The sequence below is a fragment of the Hemiscyllium ocellatum genome, chromosome 25 (assembly GCF_020745735.1).
Source record: "Hemiscyllium ocellatum isolate sHemOce1 chromosome 25, sHemOce1.pat.X.cur, whole genome shotgun sequence".
Classification (NCBI taxonomy): domain Eukaryota; kingdom Metazoa; phylum Chordata; class Chondrichthyes; order Orectolobiformes; family Hemiscylliidae; genus Hemiscyllium; species Hemiscyllium ocellatum.
This window is the reverse complement of record NC_083425.1, coordinates 55948162-55971073: the sequence shown is the minus strand read 5'-3', so window position 1 is coordinate 55971073 and position 22912 is coordinate 55948162. Positions and strand designations below refer to the sequence as shown.

The following is a 22912-nucleotide window of genomic DNA, read 5'->3' as shown; positions in this document are numbered from 1 at the left end:
TAACGGCATCTGCGGGAAGTGCACCCAACTCCAGCTCCTTGAAAACAGCAGGAGGGAACTGGAGCTGGATGAACTTCAGATCATTTGGAAGGAGGAGGGGGTTATTGAGAGGAGTTACAGGACAGTAGGCAGATAGGTCACAGTCGGGGACAGAAAGGGAACTGGCAGGCAGTGCAGGTATCCCCTGTGGCCATTCCCCTCAATAACAATTATACCGTTTTGGATACTGTTGGGGTGTCAACTTACCAATGGTAAGCCATGGGGTACAGGTCTCTGGCACAGAGTCCATCCCGATTGCTCAGAAGGGAAGGGGTGGGGGAAGATGAGCAGAGCGTTACTCATTGGAGACTCCATAGTTACGGTGACAGATAGGCACAGTAGCACAGTGGTTAGCACTGCTGCACTCACAGCGCCAGAGACCCGGGTTCAATTCTCGCCTCAGGCGACTGACTGTGTGGAGTTTGCACATTCTCCCCGTGTCTGCGTGGGTTTCCTCCAGGTGCTCCAGTTTCCTCCCACAGTTCAAAAATGTGCAGTTAGATGAATTGGCCATGCTAAATTGCCCGTAGTGTTAAGTGAAGGGGTAAATGCAGGGAAATGAGTCTGGGTGGGTTGCGCTTTGGCAGGTCGGTGTGGACCTGTTGGGCCTGTTTCCACACTGTAAGTAATCTAATCTAATCTAATATTGTGGGAACAAGACAGACTCATGGTTGGTGTGTTGCCTCCCACGTGCAAGTTTTCGTGAAGACTCGAAATGTGTTTTCAGGATCCTGGAGGGGAAAGGGGAGCAACCCCAACTCGTGGTCCACACAGGCACTTAACGACATAGGTAGGAAAAGGGATGGGGACTTAAGGCAGACATTCAGGGAGCTAGAGTGGAAGCTTAGAGCTGGGACAAACAGAGTTGTTACTGCCAGTTTGTTGCCCGTGCCACATGCTCGCGAGGTGAGGAATAGGAAGAGAAAGGAATTGAACACGTGGCTACAGGGATGGTGCAGGAGGTAGGGTTTCGGATACCTGGATAATTGGGGCTTATTCTGGGGTAGGTGGGATCTTTACAAACAGGACGGCCTAGGCATGAACCAGAGAGGTACCAATATCCTAGGGGAGAAATTTGCTAATACTATTCAAGTGGGTTTAAACTAATTCAGCAGGGAATGAGAACTTAAACTGTAGTTCCAGTGTCCAGGAAGTTGAAGTAGTAAGGTCAGAAATATGGTTTCAAGGTCGCAAGAGTCCACTGGCAAGCAGGAAGGAAGTTTGAAGTGTGTAAACTTCAACTCCAGGAGCATCCAGAATAAGTTGGGTGAACTTGCAGCATGGGTTGGTATCTGGGACTTCGATGCTGTGGCCATTTCGGAGACATGAATAGAGCAGGGACCGAATGGTTGTTGCAGATTCTGGGAATTACATGTTTCGGTAAGAACAGAGAAGATGGTAAAAGAGGGGGAGGTGTGACATTGTTAGTCAAGGACAGTATTACGGTGGCAGAAAAGAAGTTTGATGATTCGTCTACTGAGGTAAGAAACAGGAAAGAAGTCACCAGTAGGCCTCCGAATGGTTCCAGAGATGTACAGGAAAGGATAGCAAAGATAATTCTGGATAGGAGCAAGGGTAACAGGGCAGTTGTTATGGGGAGACTTTAACCTTCCAAATATTGACTGGATATACTATAGTTCGAGTACTTTAGATGGGCTGGTTTTTGTCCAATGTGTGGAGGGTTTCCTGACACAATATGTAGACAAGCCAAGAAGGGGAAAGGCCACATATTTATTTGGTACTGGATAATGAACCAGGCCAGGTGTTGGATTGGAGGTAGGTGAGCACTTTGGTGATAGTGACCACAATTCGGTTACGTTTACATTAGCAATGAAAAAGGGACAGGTATTGAACACAGGGCAAGAGTTATTGTTGTGGGAAAGGCAATTATGATGCAATTTGGCAAGATTAAGGATGCATAGGATGGGTACAATTAAAATGTGGAGTTTATTCAAGGAACAGCTACTGCGTGTCCTTGGTAAGTATGTACCTGTCAGGCAGGGAGGAAGTGGTCAAGTGGGGGAGCTGTGGTTTACTAACGAAGTTGAATCTCTTGTCAAGGGGAAGAAGAAAGCTTATGTTAGGGTGCTGAGAGTTACAAGTTAGCCAGGAAAGACCTAAAGAGAAAGCTAACAATAGCCAGGAGTGAACATGAGAAGCTGTTGGCAGGCAGAATCAAGGAAAACCATAAAGCTTTCTATCAGTATATCAGGAATAAAAGGAGTAGGGTAAGATTAGGGCCAATCAAGGACAGTAGTAGGAGGCTGTGCTTGGAGTCCGAGGAGATAAGGGAAGCGCTAAATGAATATTTTTCGTCAGTATTCATACTGGAAAAAGACAATGTTGTCGAGGAGAATACTGAGATACAGGCTACTAGACTAGACAGTATTGAGGTTCATAAGGAGGAGGTACTAGCAATTCTGTAAAGTGTGAAAATAGTTAAGACCCCTGGGATGGATGGGATTTACCCTTGGATTCTCTGGGAAGCCAGGCAGGAGATTACAGAGCCTTGCTACTGGACCTTTATAACATTATTGTCTAAAAGAATAGTGCCAGAGACTGGAGGATAGCAAATATTGTCCTCTTGTTAAAGAAGGGGAGTAGAGAAAACCCTGGTAATTACAGACCAGTGAGCCTTATTTCGGTTGTGGGCAAAGTGTTAGAAAAGGTTATAACAGAAAGGAGTTATAATTATCTTGAGGGAAATAAGTTGATTAGGGATAGTCAACACAGTTTTGTGAAGGGTAGGTCGTGCTTCACAAACCATATGGAGTTCTTTGTGATGGTGACCAAACCGCTTTGATGAGAGTAAAGCAGTTGATGTGGTGTATACGGATGTCAGTAAGGAGTTTGATAAGGTTCCCCATGGTAGACTATTGCACAAAATACGAAGGCATGGGATACGGAGAGTGATTTAGCAGTTTGGACCAGAAAGTGGCTAGCTGAAAGAAGATAGAAAGTGGCAGTTGATGGGAAATGTCCTCCTGGAGTTCAGTTACCAGTGGTGTACCGCAAACACCTGTTTTGGGACAGCTGCTGTTTGTCATTTTCATAAATGACCAAGACGTGGGTGTCAAAGGATGGGTTAGTAAATTTGCGGATGACACTAAAGTTGGTGGAGTTGTGGAAAGTGCAGAAGGATATTGCAGGTTACAGAGGGGCATAGATAAGCTGCAGAGCTGGACTGAGAGATGGCAAATGGAGTTTAATGTGGAAAAATGTGCGGTGATTCATTTCGGAAGGGTCAACAGGAATAAAGAGTACTGAGCTAATGATAAGATTCTTGGTAATGTGGATGAGCAGAGAGATCTCGGTGTCCCTTGGTGTATAGATCACTGAAAGTTGCCACCCAGATGATAGGGTTGTCAAGAAGGCATACGGTATGTTAGTTTTTATTGGTAGAGGGATTCAGTTTCGGAGCCACGAGGCTGTACTAAACTCTGGTGCGGCCATATTTGGAATCTGTTTACAGTTCTGGTCACCACATTATAGGAAGGAAATGGAAGCTTTGGAAAGGGTTCAGTGGAGATTTACTAGGATGCTGCCTGGAATGGAGGGAAGGTCTTATGCGGAAAGGCTAAGGGACTTGAGGCTGTTTTCGCTCGGGAGAAAAAGGTTGAGAGGTGACTTAATTGAAGCATGTAAGATAATCAGAGGGTTAGATAGGGTGGACAATGAGTGCCTTTTTCCTTGGATAGAGGTGGCTAGCACAAGGGGACGTAGCTTTAAATTGAGGGGTGATAGATATAGGACAGATGTCAAAGGTAGTTTCTTTACTTGGAGAGTAGTAGGGGCAGGGAACACACTGCCTGCAACAGTCATAGACTCACCAACTTTAAGGGCCATTTAAATAGTCATTTAATAAACATATGGATGAAAATGGAATAGTGTAGGATAGATGGACTTCAGATTGGTTCCACAGGTCAGCGCAACAATGAGGCCAAAGGGCCTGTATTGCACTGTAATGTTCTATGTAAATCATTGTCACCCCACCCACCACCTTCAATTTTCACTTCCTCAACCAGCGACCCAAAAATTGCAGCTGTGTGCATCATCTACAGGGTGCACTGTAGCACCTCCCTCACTCATTCTTTCAACAGCACCTCCTAAACCTGCAACCTCTACTAGCAGCAGATGAATGGCAACATCACCAACTGCAAGCCCCTCTTCAAGCCACACATCATCTGGACTTGGAATTATATTGTGACTCCTTCAAAGACATGGGTCAAGATTCAGGACTCCCCATCCTAACAGCACTGTGGTGAACCTAAATCACACGGACTGCAGTGATTAAAGGCGGCAGCTTATCACCACTTTCTCCAAGGCAAGGCAATTTTATCAACAAATTAAAAAATACTCAATGAATTGTTAACACATAAGCATGGAGGTTCTGTTACACCTTTCTAAAGCTGGAGTACTGTGACCACCTGGGGTCACAACACTGGAGAGAAGATGTCAAGGCTTTGGAGTGGGTACAAAAGTGCAATTCTGCAATCCTACCAGAGATAATGGAGTTGTGAAGAATCTGGAGTGCTTCTTAAGAGAAAGGATGTCTAAGAGACGTTCTAATTGATGAGTTTGAATCATTAAGAGTTTTAAATTTTGAAGTGGCAAGATTTTATTTATTATAAAGTTCTTTGGGATGTCTGAAGGTCTTGCAAAGCAGTGTACATGAACACAACCCTTTTGTTTGATAGTAGTAAAGAGAAACTACTTCCACTGTTTTGTGAATCAATGGGCAGAGAACACAGATTTAAGATCAGAGACAACAGGAAGAAATATTACTTTATGCAGCAAACTGGAAATGATCTGGAACACACTGAACAGTTAATGGAAGCAGATTCAATAACATGAATTAAAATCGGAATTGGAAATAAACTTGAAAACAGTTCTATCCATCCTAACATATTGTAGGGATCTAAGAAATAATGTGTATTGGACTTAATTAGATGGAACTTTTAGAAAGTGAAACATGGTATCAGGCCTGACTCCATGACAACTCAATGATCACACTCAGCCTATAACCAACACTATCTGCTACTCAAGAAAGCTGGTGGTTGATAACACCACCACTTACATAGTTGGTCATTCACCAGTCTGCTTTGGTTAAGCTGATGTAAATCAGATAACACCAGCAACCCAGAAACAGCTGATGCTTTTGTATCTGGCACTCTTTCCCTAGGATCCAGAATGAGTCAAAGATACATTCGTGACATGTAAATTAACATTTGTCCTCATAATACTGCACACATGATACAGTCTTGATCATTTTTCGTAAAACAACACCAACATTATTCCCCATGGAGAGCTCACTAATTAACGGTAACCACAGTTATCCTACCCTTTCCAACCCTGGGAAGACCATTCCTGCATTCTCAACAGGAAACAGACCTCCCCTCCCTCATCCCTTTATACCCACCTGACATTAGCACCCCTCCCTCATCCCTTTATACCCACCTGACATTAGCCTTGTCCACACCCATCCCAAAGCTGATGGTTGCCACGATCACAGGTACTTTGCCTTCCATCCACTCCTCCTGCACCACAGTGCGTTCTGAATTCTTAAGCCCTGTAAGTACACATACGCGTCAGCTCTCAGAACATGAGATACCAGAAAACCTTCCCTCTTCTAAATATTAATTTTCTGTGCTGAAACACTATATGCAACTAGTTTTATTTCGTACAGAGTCATACAACACGAGAAACAACCATTTTGCCCATCATACTTGCCCCAATATGTTAATGTAGGTATTTATCGATCCAATTTTCCTGCTTTTCCTCCTTCACTGCATTTTTTTTTGATCACTTCCCTTCTGATTTATCAGGTCTTGGCACCAATAGTGGGAAGAGGAAGCCAGTACATTGAGGCAGTTTTTACCTGAACTGCACTGGGACTAGCGCCCTAGCAAATCAAATAACTAAGGCCACAGACAGAACTGCATCAGCAAAAAAAAACATTAAACTAAGTAGTGGAGGGAGGGGCTGGAAGGAGTTCAAATAAGGAGAAATGTTTTACAATTTAAGATATTAGAGCAGAATGCTAATGGAAAATGATAACCAGACTGTGAAGAAATTGACTGGGCAGAAAAAATAAACACCAGCTGACTGCTGGGAAAAATGCGTCAAAAATAAAATTAAAGGCTCTTTATCTGAATACAAGCAGCATTACTAACAATATTGGTGAATTGACAGCACGAATAGAACTAAGTGGCTATATGATATGATAGCCATAATGGACAAGGTGAAGAACTACACAGTATCCTAGAATCCCTCCAGTACAAATACAGGCTATTCGATCCACTGAGCTTACACTGACACTTCAAAAGTATCCCACCCAGACCCAACCTTATATTTACCATGGCTAATCCACCTCGTCAGCAAATCACTGGACACTATGGACAATTTAACATAGACAATCCACCTAGTCAGCACATCTTTGGACCATGGGAGGAAACTGCAGCACTTAGTGGAAACCCACACAGACACAGATGGACAGCCAAGGCTGGAACTGAAACAGGGTGCCAGATGCTGTGAGACAGCAGTGCTAACCATACACAGAGGGAAACTTCAGAAATCTGGGAAGAAAAGAGAAGTTGGATATCTCCAATAATGTGAGAAATGACCCAGAAGATCATGATGTTGAAACAGTTTGAATGGAGATAGGAAACAGAATGGGAAGGAATTGGTTAGTTCCCTTTTGAACAGATACCCATGCAAAGAAAAACACCACTGCCTGTAACTAGTACTAGTCACCAGGCCCTTCTGGAGAAAACAGTGAGTTGAAGGGAAACAAAAGATATTGCAGCAAGAGCAGTCATCTAAGCTGGCGGTTGAAGGACATTGCTGGGACTGTGTACAGGCAATATTATTCTGTATCTAACCACATTTTACCAGTCCTTGAAGTGTTTGTTTGGACAATGCAGAGGACATTTACGCCGTATCTATCAACTTGTCAACACAGTATCTTGAACATATTAATACAACCAAAAGCACAAGTATTAGCGCATAAGAAAACAATAGAACAGGTGAATAAATACTGAGTGAAACACACTGGTTTCAAGGAGTCATAGAGATGTACAGCATGGAAACAGACCATTCGATCCAACCCGTCCATGCCAACCAGATATCCCAACCCAATCTCGTCCCACCTGCCAGCACCCAGCCCATATCCCTCCAAACCCTTCTTTTATTCATATACCCATCCAAATGCCTCTTAAATGTTGCAATTTTACGAGCCTTCACTACTTCCTCTGGCAGCTCATTCCACACATGTGTCACCCTCTGCATGAAAAGGCTTCCCTTATGAGTCTTTTATATCGTCCCCCTCTCACCCTAAACCTATATCCTCCAGTTCTGGACTCCCCCCACCAGAGAAAAGACTTTGTCTATTTATCCTATCCATGCCCCTCATGATTTTGTAAATCGCTATAAGGTCACCCCTCAGCCTCCGAGGCTCCAGGGAAAACAGCCCCAGCTTGTTAAGCCTCTCCCTGTAGCTCAAATCCTCCAATCCTGGTAACATCCTTGTAAACCTTTTCTGAACCCTTTCGAGTTTCACAACAGCATTCTGATCGGAAGGTGACCAGAATTGCATACAATATTCCAACAGTGGCCTAACCAATGTCCTGTACAGCCGCAACATGACCTCCCAACTCCTGTACTCAATACTCTGACCAATAAAGGAAAACATACCAAACACCTTCTTCACTATCCTATCTACCTGTGACTCCACTTTCAAGGAGCTATGAACCTGCACTCCAAGGTCTCTTTGTTCAGTAACACTCCCTAGGACCTTACCATGAAGTGTATAAGTCCTGCTAAGATTTGCTTTCCCAAAATGCAGCACCTTGCAATTATGTGAATTAAACTCCATCTGCCACTTCTCAGCCCATTGGGCCATCCTGTTGTAATCTGAAAGTCCTTAAAAGGAAAGAGGCAGAATTCGAGAGCACAGGGCTGAGGGCACTGGCAGCTGACAGTGCAAGTTACCAATGACAGAATGAGTAAAATTCAGGACATTCAAGAAGCCAGAACTGGATGACTGCCAAGATCTTGAAAGCTGTCGGGCTGGGGAGATGATAGGGATGGGGATGTGCAAAGCCATGGAGGAGCATGAAACAAAATGAGAATTTTAATAATTTATCCATTGCTTCGCAATGAGTTGACGTGTTGGAGTCAAGTAATATTACAGAGGAAATAAATAATCTTACCAATGAAGGAATGTGTGGCTGACATTAATGTGAAGATCACATGAAGATTGTGAAGTCTGGTTCAGCCTCAGATTGCTGAGAGTGAGAAGAGCAGCGTTGGTGCAAGGAAGACTGCCTGTGATAGGCATAAAGGTCAATGTCAATGGTTTCGACTGTGCAAGATTTAGTCAGAGGAAATGTCTGCTTTCCCAATGCGAGACAAGCAGTCTGACAACGGATTATGGAATGAGTATAAAGTGATGACAACATAGAGCTAAGTATCATCAGCAGAGACAGTGAATCTGCATTTTCAGGCAATCTAGTCTGGAAATGGGAGGGTGTTGAGGCTAGATCTTTTAAGGGCGCCAGGGGTACGTTTGGAAGCAAGGACAGAAGCCATTTAGGGTCAGTTTCGGAGGAAAACTGTGTAGATAACCAGTGCAGAGAAGTGAAGAAACGTGGCAAGCAATAGTGTGTTGTTCTATACCAAGTAAGTGTACGATGGCACTCTTATATTTCCATAGAATAATATTTAGAGAGAGGGATAGATTGTAATGATTTCTGACTCATCTCACCTCGGTGCATTGAGTGACCAAACAAATTTACTACTTTGATCAGATCCTCCACTTCCCGCTCCTCCACCCTTGAGCCTTGACCCTGTAATTATCACCAGGACAGAACCCCACTGGTCCTCACCTACCACCCCACCAACCTCCATATACATCGTATCATCCGTCGTCATTTCCGCCCCCTCCAAACGGACCCCACCACCAGAGATATATTTCCCTCCCCTCCTCTATCAGCGTTCCGAAAAGACCACTCCCTCCGTGACTCCCTCGTCAGGTCCACCCCCCACACCAACCCAACCTCTACTCCCGGCACCTCTCCCTGCAACCGCAAGAAATGCAAAACTTGCACCCACACCTCCACCCTTACTTCTCTCCTAGGCCCCAAGGGATCCTTCCATATCCGCCACAAATTCACCTGCACCTCCACACACATCATCTATTGCATCCGCTGCAACCAATGAGGCCTCCTCTATATTGGGGAGACAGGCCGCCTACTTGCGGAACTTTTCAGAGAACACTTCTGGGACACCCGGACCAACCAACCCAACCATCCTGTGGCTCAACACTTCAACTCCCCCTCCCACTCCACCAAGGACATGCAGATCCTTGGACTCCTCCATCACCAGACCATAGCAACACGACAGCTGGAGGAAGAGCGCCTCATCTTCCGCCTAGGAACACTCCAACCACAACTGATGAACTCCGATTTCCCCAGTTTCCTCATTTCCCCCCCCCCCCACCCCCTTGTCTCAGTCAAATCCCTCGAACTCAGCACCACCTTCCTAACCTGCAATCTTCTTCCTGACCTCTCCGACCCCACCCCCACTCCGGCCTACCACCCTCACCTTAACCTCCTTCCACCTATCGTATTTCCAATGCCCCTCCCCGAAGTCCCTCCTCCCTACCTTTTATCTTAGCCTGCTGGACGCACTTTCCTCATTCCTGAAGAAGGGCTCATGCCCGAAACATGATTCTCCTGCTCCTTGGATGCTGCCTGACCTGCTGCACTTTTCCAGCAACACATTTTCTACTTTGATCAGAGCTCCTTACATCAAACTCTCAACCATCCACTGTCTAGTGGTGACAGGTATTTAAAGTATCAAGTTGTGAATATGTTTAAAACACAGCAAATATATATTACATATGTAAATCAACCCAAAAATCATTCAGCAATTAAAACCCCATTTTGAGACATTCATGATGACCCCTAATATAATACATTCTTAGTGCTGTCATCTGCACTCCATACCTGCATGGTAAGCCTTGGCTTCCAACCCCCTGCGTGTTAGTTCCTCTGCCACCTCTTGACACCCATCCCTGGTCCGACAGTATACTATGCCACAGCCATCAAATTGCTGCAAGGGAAGAATTGTATTTACACAATGATTTACTGTCACACACCTGCTCTACTAAACCAGATTTTGAACCAAATTAACATAGAAGCACTGGAACAGAAGTAGAACATTCAGCCCTCTGATCCTGTCCCACCATTCAATTAGATTGTGTACATATAAACTTCAACGTTATTTTCCCACATTTATTCTTATTCCTAGATACATTTGCCTGAAAAACATCTGTCTTAGTGCCTCCAACTGACCATTAGAATTCAGGCTTTTTCAGGGGACGTGGTTCCATATTTCCACAACCCTTTCTATGGAAACATACTTGATGATAACACTACAGCAGCCTCGCTCTAACTTTAAAAATTATCCCCCCTGGTCCTGGACTATCCAAAGGCCAAATAGTTTCTCTCTCTCTCTCTCAAGTGCTTTTATCACCTTACAATACATCAAATAGATCATCCCTCAAGACAATAACAAGTCTATTTTATGCAAACTACCCTCATAAACTAAACATTCACTCCTGGTATAATTTTGCTAAATCGGTGCCATGCTGATTCCAGTGAGAGCTATATCTGTTCTGACATGCAGTAACCAGAACAGAATGGATTACTGCACGTTAAGTCTGATCATGACACTTAAAAGGGAGTTGGACAGGAACTTGAGAAGGAACTTAAAAGGCTTTGAACAAAGAACAAAGATCATTTCAAAAGACCAGTATAGGCATGAAATTACTTCCTTGTGAGTTTTTCTTTGCTTCTCGTCTATAACGTATCCTCTCTTTGTATTCAGCCCCTTTGACACAAAAAAGATCGAAATGCCATTAATGTTTTTAATTGCATTTTCTACCTGTGACTTGTGTTGATTGTGTGTGTACCTGAACATCTCAGCTTTATTCTTTCACCAGCTCAAACTATCAGCATTAGAAATACAGTTATTCTCAGACTGGCCAGTTTTATCTCACTCACACTGTTAACAGCCCTTTGGAAACTCCTGCTCCCACGCACAATTTAATGTCACATACTAAAAGGGAAAATGCTGGAAATCCTCAGCAGCTCAGGCAGCATCCATGAAGCGAGCAACAATTTCCATTTTAGGGAAATGTCTTTTTGAATAGATATTACTTAAGATATAAGAAGGAGTTCAGTTCAAAGGCAGACAATATCCACTTTGAAGTTTAACTCTTCTCTTCAACTGAATTTTCAGTTGTCTCCTACATTGTTCAGCTTTATTACTTTCTGTTTCTCTTTTTGTTTTTGATCTAAAAGTGAAAATCACTATAGGCTGCTCACTCATTAAACAGAGATGACTGGTGGCAAGTTTAACCTGAGGGTCATCATGCCACAAGTGAGGGGAGAAGTTGAAAAGGCTCAAGGTGACCTCAAGCTGGTACGCACCGTTGAAACCACACTGTTGGCATCAATTAGCACTGCAGGCCAGCCATCCAACCAAATGAGCTAACTGACATAATCTTGGTCACAATCATCTCCTTAACAAAATTATTTTATCTGTCTTTCAAGCATGAAGAAACACAAGCTCCAATAACTCAGAAGTAACAATGCCTCACCAGATCCTTCTTCCCTTCACTTCCTTCTGATCCTAGCTCTTCTTTTATTCTTATTTCTTGTGGCACATTCAGAAGGTTCTCCAACATTAACCCAATTCTGATTGTGATCAATGGACTCAGCTTCCGGTTAAGAACTGACATCAAGGAGTTTGAAGCTCAGCACACACTGAACTCTTCTTCTATCACCTTTACCTCCACGTTCACTTCACTGACTAGAAATCTTCTTGCCATGCAGTATATGCTTTTTGCTGTTTTCAGTCATTTTTCTCCAACAGAGCACCTCCCACTGGCCTTATATCCTTTCATTGACAACTGGCAGCATGACGGTTGCCATCTCAATTTTTCTGCTCCTATCACTCAGTCTTACCCAGCACCCCCACCCCATCCCCTGTTCTGTATGGGTTCAGTCCTTGCATTATCATCAAACCTACTGACAAGGGTGTTATTCTTATCTGGCATAACAAGCTCTGTAAAGACTAAATGTCAACTTTCCAACATTTCCTCTTGTCTCTCCTGGGCGAGAACTCAAGTTTGAATATTACGACATTGTATTCAGGATTCCTACTGACCTGATCTTCTCTGGAGATCCTCCATAACTATCTCCAAACATGAACAACTTGCCTCTACCTTCTGCAAAAACCTATATAAAGGCTTGCCCCAACAAAAATGTTGTTTCAGCCTGTTCCTGTCTCACTGAACTGATTTCTTCCGACTGACCTTTTTATTTTCAACTTCAGTTATATAGATAGGCTAGTACAGATTACATACTTTTCCTTAAATAGATGGTGGAGAAAAGATTTGGTAAGTATATTCAAAATTAGAAGGGGTATGGACAGAGTAGATTGGAAGAAACTGCTCGCATTGGTGCAAAGATCAGAAACCAGAGAACGCAGGTTTAAGGTAGTTGGCAAACAATGCAAAGACACACGAGGAAAATCTCTTCAATAGAGCAAGTGGTCAGGAGCCAGGATGGCTGAGGTTGTTGTGGTGCCAGGGTCAATGAAGCTTTCAAAAGGAATTGAATCACAATGAGAAAATAAAACATTTGCTGTGGGAAAAGGAACAGACAAGGAATGGCACAACGTGAATTGCTCTGTCAGACGGATAGCACAGACACAACAAGCCATGTGGTCTCTCTGTTACCATTGTATGATTCCATTCAAGTGCAGATGTAACATCTATCTGTTCACCTCCTCCCTTCTCACTATCCAACGTCCTGTCACCACATGCTTTAGTCCCGCATAACTAACACTTCAGTCTTTTAATCATTTTTTTTCCCTTCTTCTCCAGCTTAAAACCTATTGCATTGTTAACTTCTCCCAGTTCACAAAGGTCACAAACCTGAAAGTTAACTCTATTTCTGCCAGGAGAAAGTGAGGACCACAGATGCTGGAGATCACAGCTGAAAATGTGTTGCTGGAAAAGCACAGCAGGTCAGGCAGCATCCAAGGAGCAGGAGAATCGACGTTTCGGGCATGAGCCCTTCTTCAGGAATGAGGAAAGTGTGCCAAGCAGGCTAAGATAAAAGGTAGGGAGGAGGGACTTGGGGGAGGGGCGTTGGAAATGCAGTAGGTGGAAGGAGGTTAAGGGGAGGGTGATAAAGTGAGGGTGATAGGCCAGAGTGGGGTGGGGGCGGAAAGGTCAGGAAGATTATTGCAGGTTAGGAAGGTGGTGCTGAATTCAAGGGTTGGGACCGAGACAAGATGGGGGGAGGGGAAATGAGGGAACTGGGGAAATCTGAGTTCACCCCTTGTGGTTGGAGGGTTCCTAGGCGGAAGATGAGGTGCTCTTCCTTCAGCCGTCGGGTTGCTATGGTCTGGCGATGGAGGAGGCCAAGGACCTGCATGTCCTTGGCGGAGTGGGAGGGGGAGTTGAAGTGTTGAGCCACGGGGCGGTTGGGTTGGTTGGTCCGGGTGTCCCAGAGGTGTTCTCTGAAACGTTCCGCAAGTAGGCGGCCTGTCTCCCCAATATAGAGGAGGCCACATCGGTTGCAGCGGATGCAGTAAATGATGTGTGTGGAGGTGCAGGTGAATTTGTGGCGGATATGGAAGGATCCCTTGGGGCCTTAAGTAATGGGGGAGGTGTGGGCGCAAGTTTTGCATTTCTTGCGGTTGCAGCGGTAGGTGCCGGGAGTAGAGGTTGAGTTGGTGGAGGGTGTGGACCTGACGAGGGAGACAAGAAGGGAATGGTCTTTTCGGAACGCTGATAGAGGAGGGGAGGGAAATATATCCCTGGTGGTGGGGTCTGTTTGGAAGTGGCGGAAATGACGACAGATGATACGATGTATATGAAGGTTGGTGGCATGGTAGGTGGGGAACCAGTGGGGTTCTGTCCTGGTGGCGATTGGAGGGGTGGGGCTCAAGGGCAGAGGAGCGGGAAGTGTAGGAGATGCGGTGGAGAGCATCATCGATCACGTCTGGGGGGAAATTGCGGTCTTTGAAGGAGGAGGCCATCTGGGTTGTTCGGTATTCGAACTGGTCCTCCTGGGAGCAGATGCGGCGGAGACGAAGGAATTGGGAATATGGGATGGCATTTTTACAGGGGGCAGGGTGGCAGGAGGTGTAGTCTAGGTAGCTGTGGGAGTCGGGAGGATTCCAATCCTTCCACTTCCTCCAAATCCTGGGCACCCACATGAGCCCCAGCTATGCCTGCCTCTTCGTAGGATATGTGGAACAGTCCATCTTCCACAGTACATTGGCACCACCCCCCACCTTTTCCTCCGCTACATCGATGACTGTATCGGTGCTGTCTCATTCTCCCACGAGGAGGTTGAACAGTTCATTCACTTTACCAACACCTTCCACCCCGACCTCAAATTTACCTGGACCGTCTCAGACTCCTCCCTCCCCTTCCTAGACCTCTCCATTTCTATCTCGGGCGACCGAATCAACACGGACATTTACTATAAACCGACAGACTCCCACAGCTACCTAGACTACACCTCCTCCCACCCTGCGCCCTGTAAAAACACCATCCCACATTCCCAATTTCTTCGTCTCTGCCATATCTGCTCCCAGGAGGACCAGTTCCAATACCGAACAACCCAAATGGCCCCCTTCTTCAAAGATCGCAATGTCCCCCCAGACGTGATCGACAATGCTCTCCACCGCATCTCCTCCACTTCCCACTCCTCTGCCCTTGAGCCCCGCTCCTCCAATCACCACCAGGACAGAACCTCACTGGTCCTCACCTACCACCCCATCAACCTCCACATACATCGCATCATCCGTCGTCATTTCCGCTACCTCCAAACAGACCCCACCACCAGAGATATATTTCACTCCCCTCCCCTATCAGCATTCCGAAAAGACCACTCCCTCCGTGACTCCCTCGTCAGGTCCACTCCCGGTACCTTCCCCTGCAACCACAAGAAATGCAAAACTTGCGCCCACAACTCCCCCCTTACTTCCCTCCAAGGCCCCAAGGGATCCTTCCATATTCGCCACAAATTCACCTGCACCTCCACACACATCATTTACTGCATCTGCTGCACCCGATGTAGCCTCCTCTATATTGGGGAGACAGGCCACCTACTTGCGGAACTTTTCAGAGAACACCTGGGACACCAGGACCGACCAACCCAAACATCCCGTGGCTCAACACTTCAACTCCCCCTCCCGCTCCACCAAGGACATGCAGGTCCTTGGACGACTCCATCGCCAGACCATAGCAACATGACGGCTGGAGGAAGAGCGCCTCATCTTCCGCCTAGGAACCTTCCAATCACAAGGGATGAACTCAGATTGCTCCAGCTTCCTCATTCCTCCCCCTCCCCCCCCCGCCCCCCAAAACCTTGTCTCAGTCCCAACCCTCGAACTCAGCACCACCTTCCTAACCTGCAGTCTTCTTCCTGACCTATCCGCCCCCACCCCCACCTATCACTCTCACTTAAACCTCCTTCCACCTATCGCATTTCCGAAGCTCCTCCCCCAAGTCCCTCCTCCCTACCTTTTATCTTAGCCTGCTTGGCACACTTTCCTCATTCCTGAAGAAGGGCTCATGCCCGAAACGTCGATTCTCCTGCTCCTTGGATGCTGCCTGACCTGCTGCACTTTTCCAGCAACACACTTTCAGCTCTATTTCTGCCAGGCCTGCTGAGCCTCTGAAGCATTCCTGGGTTTCAGAGACAGAGGAACTGGGGTGATGGGAGCAAGAACAAAGGAAAATAATCATAACAGGTTGGAGGGCTGGAGAGATTAAACTATTAAGGGATAATGACAAGACATAGGGCATTAGTAATAATACAAATAAATGAGCTATTTACAGCCTTCTGGATTCAACAAGTGCAGATAATAATCTCTAATCCCAATGCTGTTGAGTCTGAAATGATTCTGTCTTCCTACTTACAAATTCCCTAGACATCTTTCATTTCTTCACTTGTCACAACTGCATACTTCATCTCACAACTGAAGAAGGTTGTTTGGACTGCAACAAAGTACAGGAGTCAGCTCCTGCAGAACTGCACCAGAGGCAACAATTAATGTTTTAAAGGATTAAAAAGAAAACAATTAAAGCTCCACAAACCCCTGCAGAGTCCTTCTGTCCCAGAGTCTTTTCACAGAATGCCTTCAGATTGATGTAGGGATCATTCAAAATCTCTTTGAAGACAATATCGTAGAATAGATTAGCTCTGAAGCAAGGACTCTTGAAGACTGCAATGGGCTGGTTCAGCTGAAGAGCAGCTACAATGTCATCTTGCACTTTCTGAGGGGCTGTAGCAGTCAATGCCACGCAGGGAATACCAGGAGCCTTACTGCGAAAAGACCCCAGTTTGAGGTAATCGGGTCGAAAGTCATGCCCCCACTGTGACACACAATGAGCCTCATCGATGACCAGGTACGAGAGGAGATTTCGGGCCAGCAGGGAGTCAAAGATGGAATGCATGGTGTTGGAAGCTGCCATCTCAGGGGTGATGTAGAGTAGTTTGATGTCGGGTTTTGCAGAATTCAAGTCAGAAAGGACCATTTTTCGCTCCTCAAGGGACAGTTTGGAATTCAAAGAGCATGCTCTAATCTTCAGTACATTCATGTGCTCAATCTGGTCCTATGGAAAGTAAAGACATTAAATCTATATTACAATGGAGGATTAAATACTCTACACCTTGCAGGATAGTTCTGCCCTACTTCTGCTGACAGTGGGCACTACATACTCAGCCGGGCACTTCCAGACATTAAACAGTAATCCTACATCTACTCTATGAGACAGTGATCAACAGTCCTATATTTTACAGGACCATCCCATAATTTTATGTTTTGTGTGAAGTCAGAGAAAATGGGTGAGATTTTTAATGAGCACTTTGCATCGGTGCTCACTGAGGAGAGGGACATGACGGATGTTGAGATTAAGAATAGATGTTTGATTACTCTAGATCAAGTCTGCATAAGGAGGGAAGAAGTGTTGGGTATTCTAAAAGGCATTAACGTGGACAAGTCCCCAGGACCGGATGAGATCTATCCCAGATTACTGAGGGAAGAGAGAGAGGAAATAGCTGAGGCCTTAATAGATATCTTTGCAGTATCCTGTAACATGGGAGACGTCCCAGAGGACTGGAGAATTGCTAATGTTGTCCTTTGTTTAAGAAGAGTAACAGGGATAATCCAGGTAATTACAGGCCGGTGAGCCTGACATCAGTGGTAGGGCAGCTGCTGGAGAAGATACTGAGGGATATTTCCCTTTGGAAGAAAATAGGCTTATCAGTGATAGCCAACAGTTCTGTGCAGGGAAGGTCATATCTTACTAACTTAATAGAATTCTCTGAGGAAGTGACAAAGCTGAGCACTTCAGAAAGACGTTTGATAAAGTTCCCCATGGTAAGCTGACGGGGAAGGTGAAGTCGCGTGGGGTCCAGGGTGTACCATCTAGATAGGTGGAGAACTGGCTGGGAAATAGAGAGTAGTAGTGAAAGAAGTTTCTCAAAATGGAGACCTGCAGCCAGTGGAGTCCCACAGGGATCCGTGCTGGTTCCACTATTGTTTGTGATATACATAAATGATATGGAGGAAGGTATAGATGATCTGATCAGCAAGCTTGCAGATGACACCAAGATTGGTGAAGAAGCAGATAGTGAAGGGGACTGTCAGAGAATAAAGCAAATTGTAGATAAATTGGACAGTTGGGCAGAGAAATGGTAGATGGAGCTCAATCCAGACAAATACAAGGTGAAGCATTTTGGAAGATCCAATTCAAGAGCGAACTAAACAATAAATGGTAAAATACTGAGGAAAATTGATGTACAGAGAGATCTGGGTGTTCAGGTCCATTGTTCCTTGAAGGTTACAACACAGGATAATAGAGTGGTCAAGTGAGCATATGGCATGCTATCCTTCAAGAGTTGGCAGGTCATGTTACAGTTGTATAAGACTTTGGTGCAGCCACATTTGGAATACTGTGTACAGTGCTGTTCGCCACATTATCAAAAGGATATGGATGCTTTGGAGAGAGTACAGAGGAGGTTCACTGGGATGTTGCCTGGTATGGAGGGTGCCAGCTACAGAGAGAGGTTGAGTAGATTAGGATTATTTTCATTAGAAAACGGAAGGTGATGAGGGCACCTGATTGAGGTCTACAAAATCATGAGAGAGATAAGGTTAAAAATCACAATACCAGGTTATGGTCCAACAGGTTTAATTGGAAGCACTAGCTTTCGGAGCACCTTCATCAGCTCCAAAAGCTAGTGCTTCCAATGAAACCTATTATGCCTGGAACACGTTGCCAGTGGAGGTAGTTGAGGCAGCCACTAAAGCATCATTTAAAATGTATCTTGATAGATGCATGAATGGGCAGGGAATAAAGGGGTACAGACCTTTAGAAAATAGACAACTGGTTTAGATCAAGAATCTAGATCAGTGCAGGCTTGGAGGGCCAAAGGGCCTGTTCCTGTGCTGTAACTTTCTTTGTTTCACCCTGTATCCCTTTGGTTTTCTCCTGGGACACAATTTGTCTGAAATTCATTAGGCGGTGACTAGGAAACTGCAGGGGAGTCATTCTTTACCAGAGCCATTGTATTTTTGGTTCTGCATGGCACTCAGCCATGCCACAAGAGGAAGCCTGGAAGGCAAGGAGGGCAAGGCTATTCAAGACATATGGGGATATGGCATCAGAATTCAGGACTTGGGAGGTTGGGAAGAGGATCTGCTACGTGAGTGAATCATGGTGCCATGCTGCTGACCAAGGCTCTGAGGATGTGTGCATGCATGCGTGTGTGTTGACATGTGGACAGCAGCAAAAAGGGAGTGTTGGAGGAGGTTGGGAAGAGCAGAAGCACTACTACTCTTTTTGGGGTGAGCACCACAAGGAGTGTTAGACAGCAATGTATTATGCATCGGGGATGACCAGCAACAGCAATGTCAGCAACCAGCAGATCACTGGGCAAACAACATGAGGAGCACCAGGCAGCAGAGCATAATGTGTCCAGGATGAGCAGTATGTGGATGTCCAAGGAATTAAAGAGGTAGACTAATATTATGCATCAAGTGGATAAGTGGGTATGGTGCCAGGGAACTGGATGGGGGCTCAGGGATTTGGATGGGGTGGGTGAGGGTGATGTTATATAGCTGCTGTTGGAGCAAGTCTGGTGGATAGTGTTAAGGATCAAGTGGGGTGAGGGTGCAGGGGATGGAGTCTGTTGGGAAATGGAAGTATCAGGTCCAGTGAAAAAGTTTGTGAGGGCGAAGAGTTGGAGTCAGTTTATTAGGTCCTCAAAAGTTAGAGGGTTTCATCCTCCAGATGTTCCAGGGTAACTATTAAGTTAAGTCAGTCAGAATCCTCCAATTCTAAGTAGGGGACCTTTCTGGAGGGTTCCAGAGGACAGGTTGTTCTCTGGAGGTTCCCCATTGGAAGATTCCCAGGCAGTTACCAGGAAGCCACCTGGTGCCAGCATGCAATTCCAGTCTGTATTGCTGCAATAGTACATTCCCATGAAAAAGTCTGGGTCAGAATTAACATTGCAAGTTCAATATAACTCACTTTTGAAACGACAGTATGGTAGAGTCTGTTAGATCCTGGATTGGTTTACTGCCACACATAACAAGGTGAAAATATCCACTACTAAACTCACTTGAATAAGAGCAATCAGCGGCGAGATCACAATGGTAACACCCGCAGCAAGTACAGCCGGTAACTGGTAACAGAGAGATTTCCCTGCTCCTGTTGGCATGCAGATAAAGACATCCTTATCACCTGTAAAGAAAAGAGAGAAGTTCATCCTGCTTCCAGCTCCTTTGTTAAAAGGACCAGAATTCTCATTGACCCTGCTCCTACTGCATTTCAGTTTTCATTAATCTCGCAGCTTTCACAGAGGTAAGCATCCTAAATTAGCTCACAGTATAATCATACAAAAACCAACAGCGAGTCGAGAAGCTGCAAATTTCATGGAGAAGCTTAAATAACAGGATAGCAGCTGTCAGACAGGGAGACAATGCACACGTTGGGTGAGGAGGATACTTAACTGTGGAGAAAGTTAAGATATGGGAAGCAGAGTTTTGGAATGACCTTTAGTTTATGAGAGATCCAAGACTGGAAGTTTAATTGCTCTGTGAAATTTCCAGTACTATGCATTTCAACAATTTCAGTCTCAGGAGCATCGGAGTTCCTTCACCCCAACATTAATGGCTCTAACCTCAGTTTGCCAGGCCTTTTGATCTGGAACTCCTTCTCAATCACCTCCACCACTCTCACCTAAAAGGGCCCTCATCCCTGACCACCACGGACCTGACACCCTCCAACTCCCACTGGCCTGGCTCCTCCAAACTTGCCTACTTCAATGAGACCACTGAAAAACCTGGATGTAATAAAAGTATGAGTGAGTCACAATGGAACAGATTTTAACTGTACAAATGGGTGGATTTAAAGGAGTTGGAATCTCACTCAAAATTTCTCTGCGCCCAGGTCACTCCACTCCTCTCCCCTCCTCCAATCCAGATTCAAATGCATCAGACACTACACCTCCCTGAGAGCACAGCTCCTGTTGTAGAGAAATGTGCAGTCTGCAAAAAAAAACCCAAAGCTGACACTCTACTGACCACCTGCATTGGGGAGTCCTTTATTGGGGTGCTGTCTTTCAATTAACATGTTAAATTGAATCCAATTTGCCTACTTGGGTAGATTTTGAACATGAGACCGCACAATTTCATTGGTACATAGGAACATAACGACAGAGGACAGCCACTTAACCCATTGAACCTGCTCTGCCATTCCATATATTCAAGCCTGATTTAATGCTTCCATTTATTTTCTCCACCTCATCCCAATAACCCTGTATATCATTGGTAATCAGACATTTATCAATATCTACCTTATGTATGCTGAGCTTCTAAGAGGAGCAGATTAGATCCTCCCAGTGCCTTAGTCAATATTTATCCAAAAAACAACATCACAACAATTGATTATCTGATCATTACTATCATGTTGTTTGTAGGAGCTTGCTATATGCAAATTGGCTGACCTTCTTCTTACAAGAGTTTCAAAATTCATATTTCAAAAATGCCCTTCGAGCTGTGAAGTTCTTTGAGGCATGAAGAGAGTCATACAAATCTAAAACTTCCTCTGGCATATGGATCTCAACTTTGCTCAGGCATTGAAGTTTCTGTAGATGTGCTGCTTTACAGAGACATGCAGCACCACACAGAAGAGTGTTGATATGATCGTGTGCTAGTTTGCTTCTCTTCTTCAGGTGACAACAATGATCTTCAGCAATATGAAAAAGACAACCAAATGTTCAGTCCCTTCATATCAGGACCCTGGCTCTCCATTGTCAAGTCCTTATTTGGTCCTCTTGATGGTGACACACAGAAACAGGGCCCCTCACAGCTACTAGGTAAAGCTTCAGAGGAACATGGAGACCCCCAGATATGTGGCGTGAGGTTGTCTGGAATGCTGACACCACGGCACACCTGAACCAAATTCCCATCTTTGGGTGAACAGCCACACACAAATACAAATTGTTGCAGAAACTCAACAGGTCTGACTGCACCTGTGGACAGAAAACAACATTAATGTTTCAGGTCCAGTGACTTTTCTTCAGAGCTGACAACAGCTAAGAAAAAGTGGTATTTATGTTGATGACAGGGGCATGGGGACATAATGAGCAGATAGATGGAGAGGGAGCCCAGAGAGAGAGAGAAAAAGAATCAGGCACAAAAAGTAATTGAGGAAATAGGCCAGGAAAGAAAAGATAGGAGATAATGGGGACTTATGGGTTGGCTGTGCTCAAAGGAACACATGACATTTCAAGACCTGGGGTGCAGGGGGTATTAAAGTACATAAACAAGGTGCTCAGGTTCTAAAGTTATTGAACTCAATATTAAGCCCTGAAGGCTGCAGGGATCTCAAGTAGAAAATGAGGTGGTGCTCTTCCAACTTCCATCGAGTCTCACTGGAGCTTGCAGCAAGCGCGAAACAGAAATGTGGTCGGGAACATGGCAATGTGCTGAAGTGGCAGGCAAGTGGAAGTTTGGGGTCATTTTAACAGACTGAGCATAGGTGATCGGCAAAGCAGTCATCCAGTCTATATGTCATCTCCTCAATGTAGAGACCACATTGAGAGCAGCAATTACACTAGTCTAGATTGAATGAAGTGCAAGTAAATTGTTGCTTCACTTTGAAGGTGTGTCAGGTGCCTTGGATAGTGAGGAGGGAGGAGGTGAACGGGTAAGTGCATCTTCTGCAATGCCGTGAGGCGTTGGAAGTGGAGAAGGAGTGGACGAGGATGTCCTGGAGAGTGGACCCTAAAGACTGCTGAGAGGTACATCACCATCTCCTCCATCTCATCTGGAACTGGAAAGATTTATCAATTTTGCTTTCCATTTCCACTCCACTCTTAACTTCACTTGGTCCATCTGACTCCTCCCTTCCCTTCCTCAACAATACTACAAGCTAGTGAGGGCAGGAATAGGATAGAGCAGATCAATGCATGGCTGAGGAGCTAGTGTATGAGAGAAGGATTCACATTTTTGGATCATTGGAATCTTTTCTAGGGTAGAAGTGACCTATACAAGGAGGACGGATTGCACCTAAATTGGAAGGGGACTAAGATAGTGGCAGGGAGATTTGCTAGAGCTGTTTGGGAGGATTTAAACTAGTAAGGTGGGGAGTGGGACCCAGGGAGATCTAGTGAGGAAAGAGATAAATCTGAGACTGGTACAGTTGAGAACAGAAGCGAGTCAAACAGTCAGGGCAGGCAGGAACAAAGCAGAAAACAAGGTAGGACTA

General features: G+C 45.2%; 1 protein-coding gene across 2 annotated transcripts in view; it reads right to left on the bottom strand.

Annotated features, from left to right (window-relative positions):
• The window catches only part of recql5 (RecQ helicase-like 5), a 145708-nt gene that overhangs the window by 97969 nt on the left and 24827 nt on the right, over window positions 1-22912 (bottom strand). For both annotated transcript variants that reach the window (XM_060844382.1, XM_060844384.1), the window contains exons 2-5: window positions 19761-19882; window positions 16229-16747; window positions 10047-10152; window positions 5497-5608 (exon numbers count right to left, since the gene is read on the bottom strand). In XM_060844382.1, the coding sequence (XP_060700365.1) occupies window positions 5497-5608; window positions 10047-10152; window positions 16229-16747; window positions 19761-19882 (859 nt within the window). The remainder of the gene's footprint in view (window positions 1-5496; window positions 5609-10046; window positions 10153-16228; window positions 16748-19760; window positions 19883-22912) is intronic.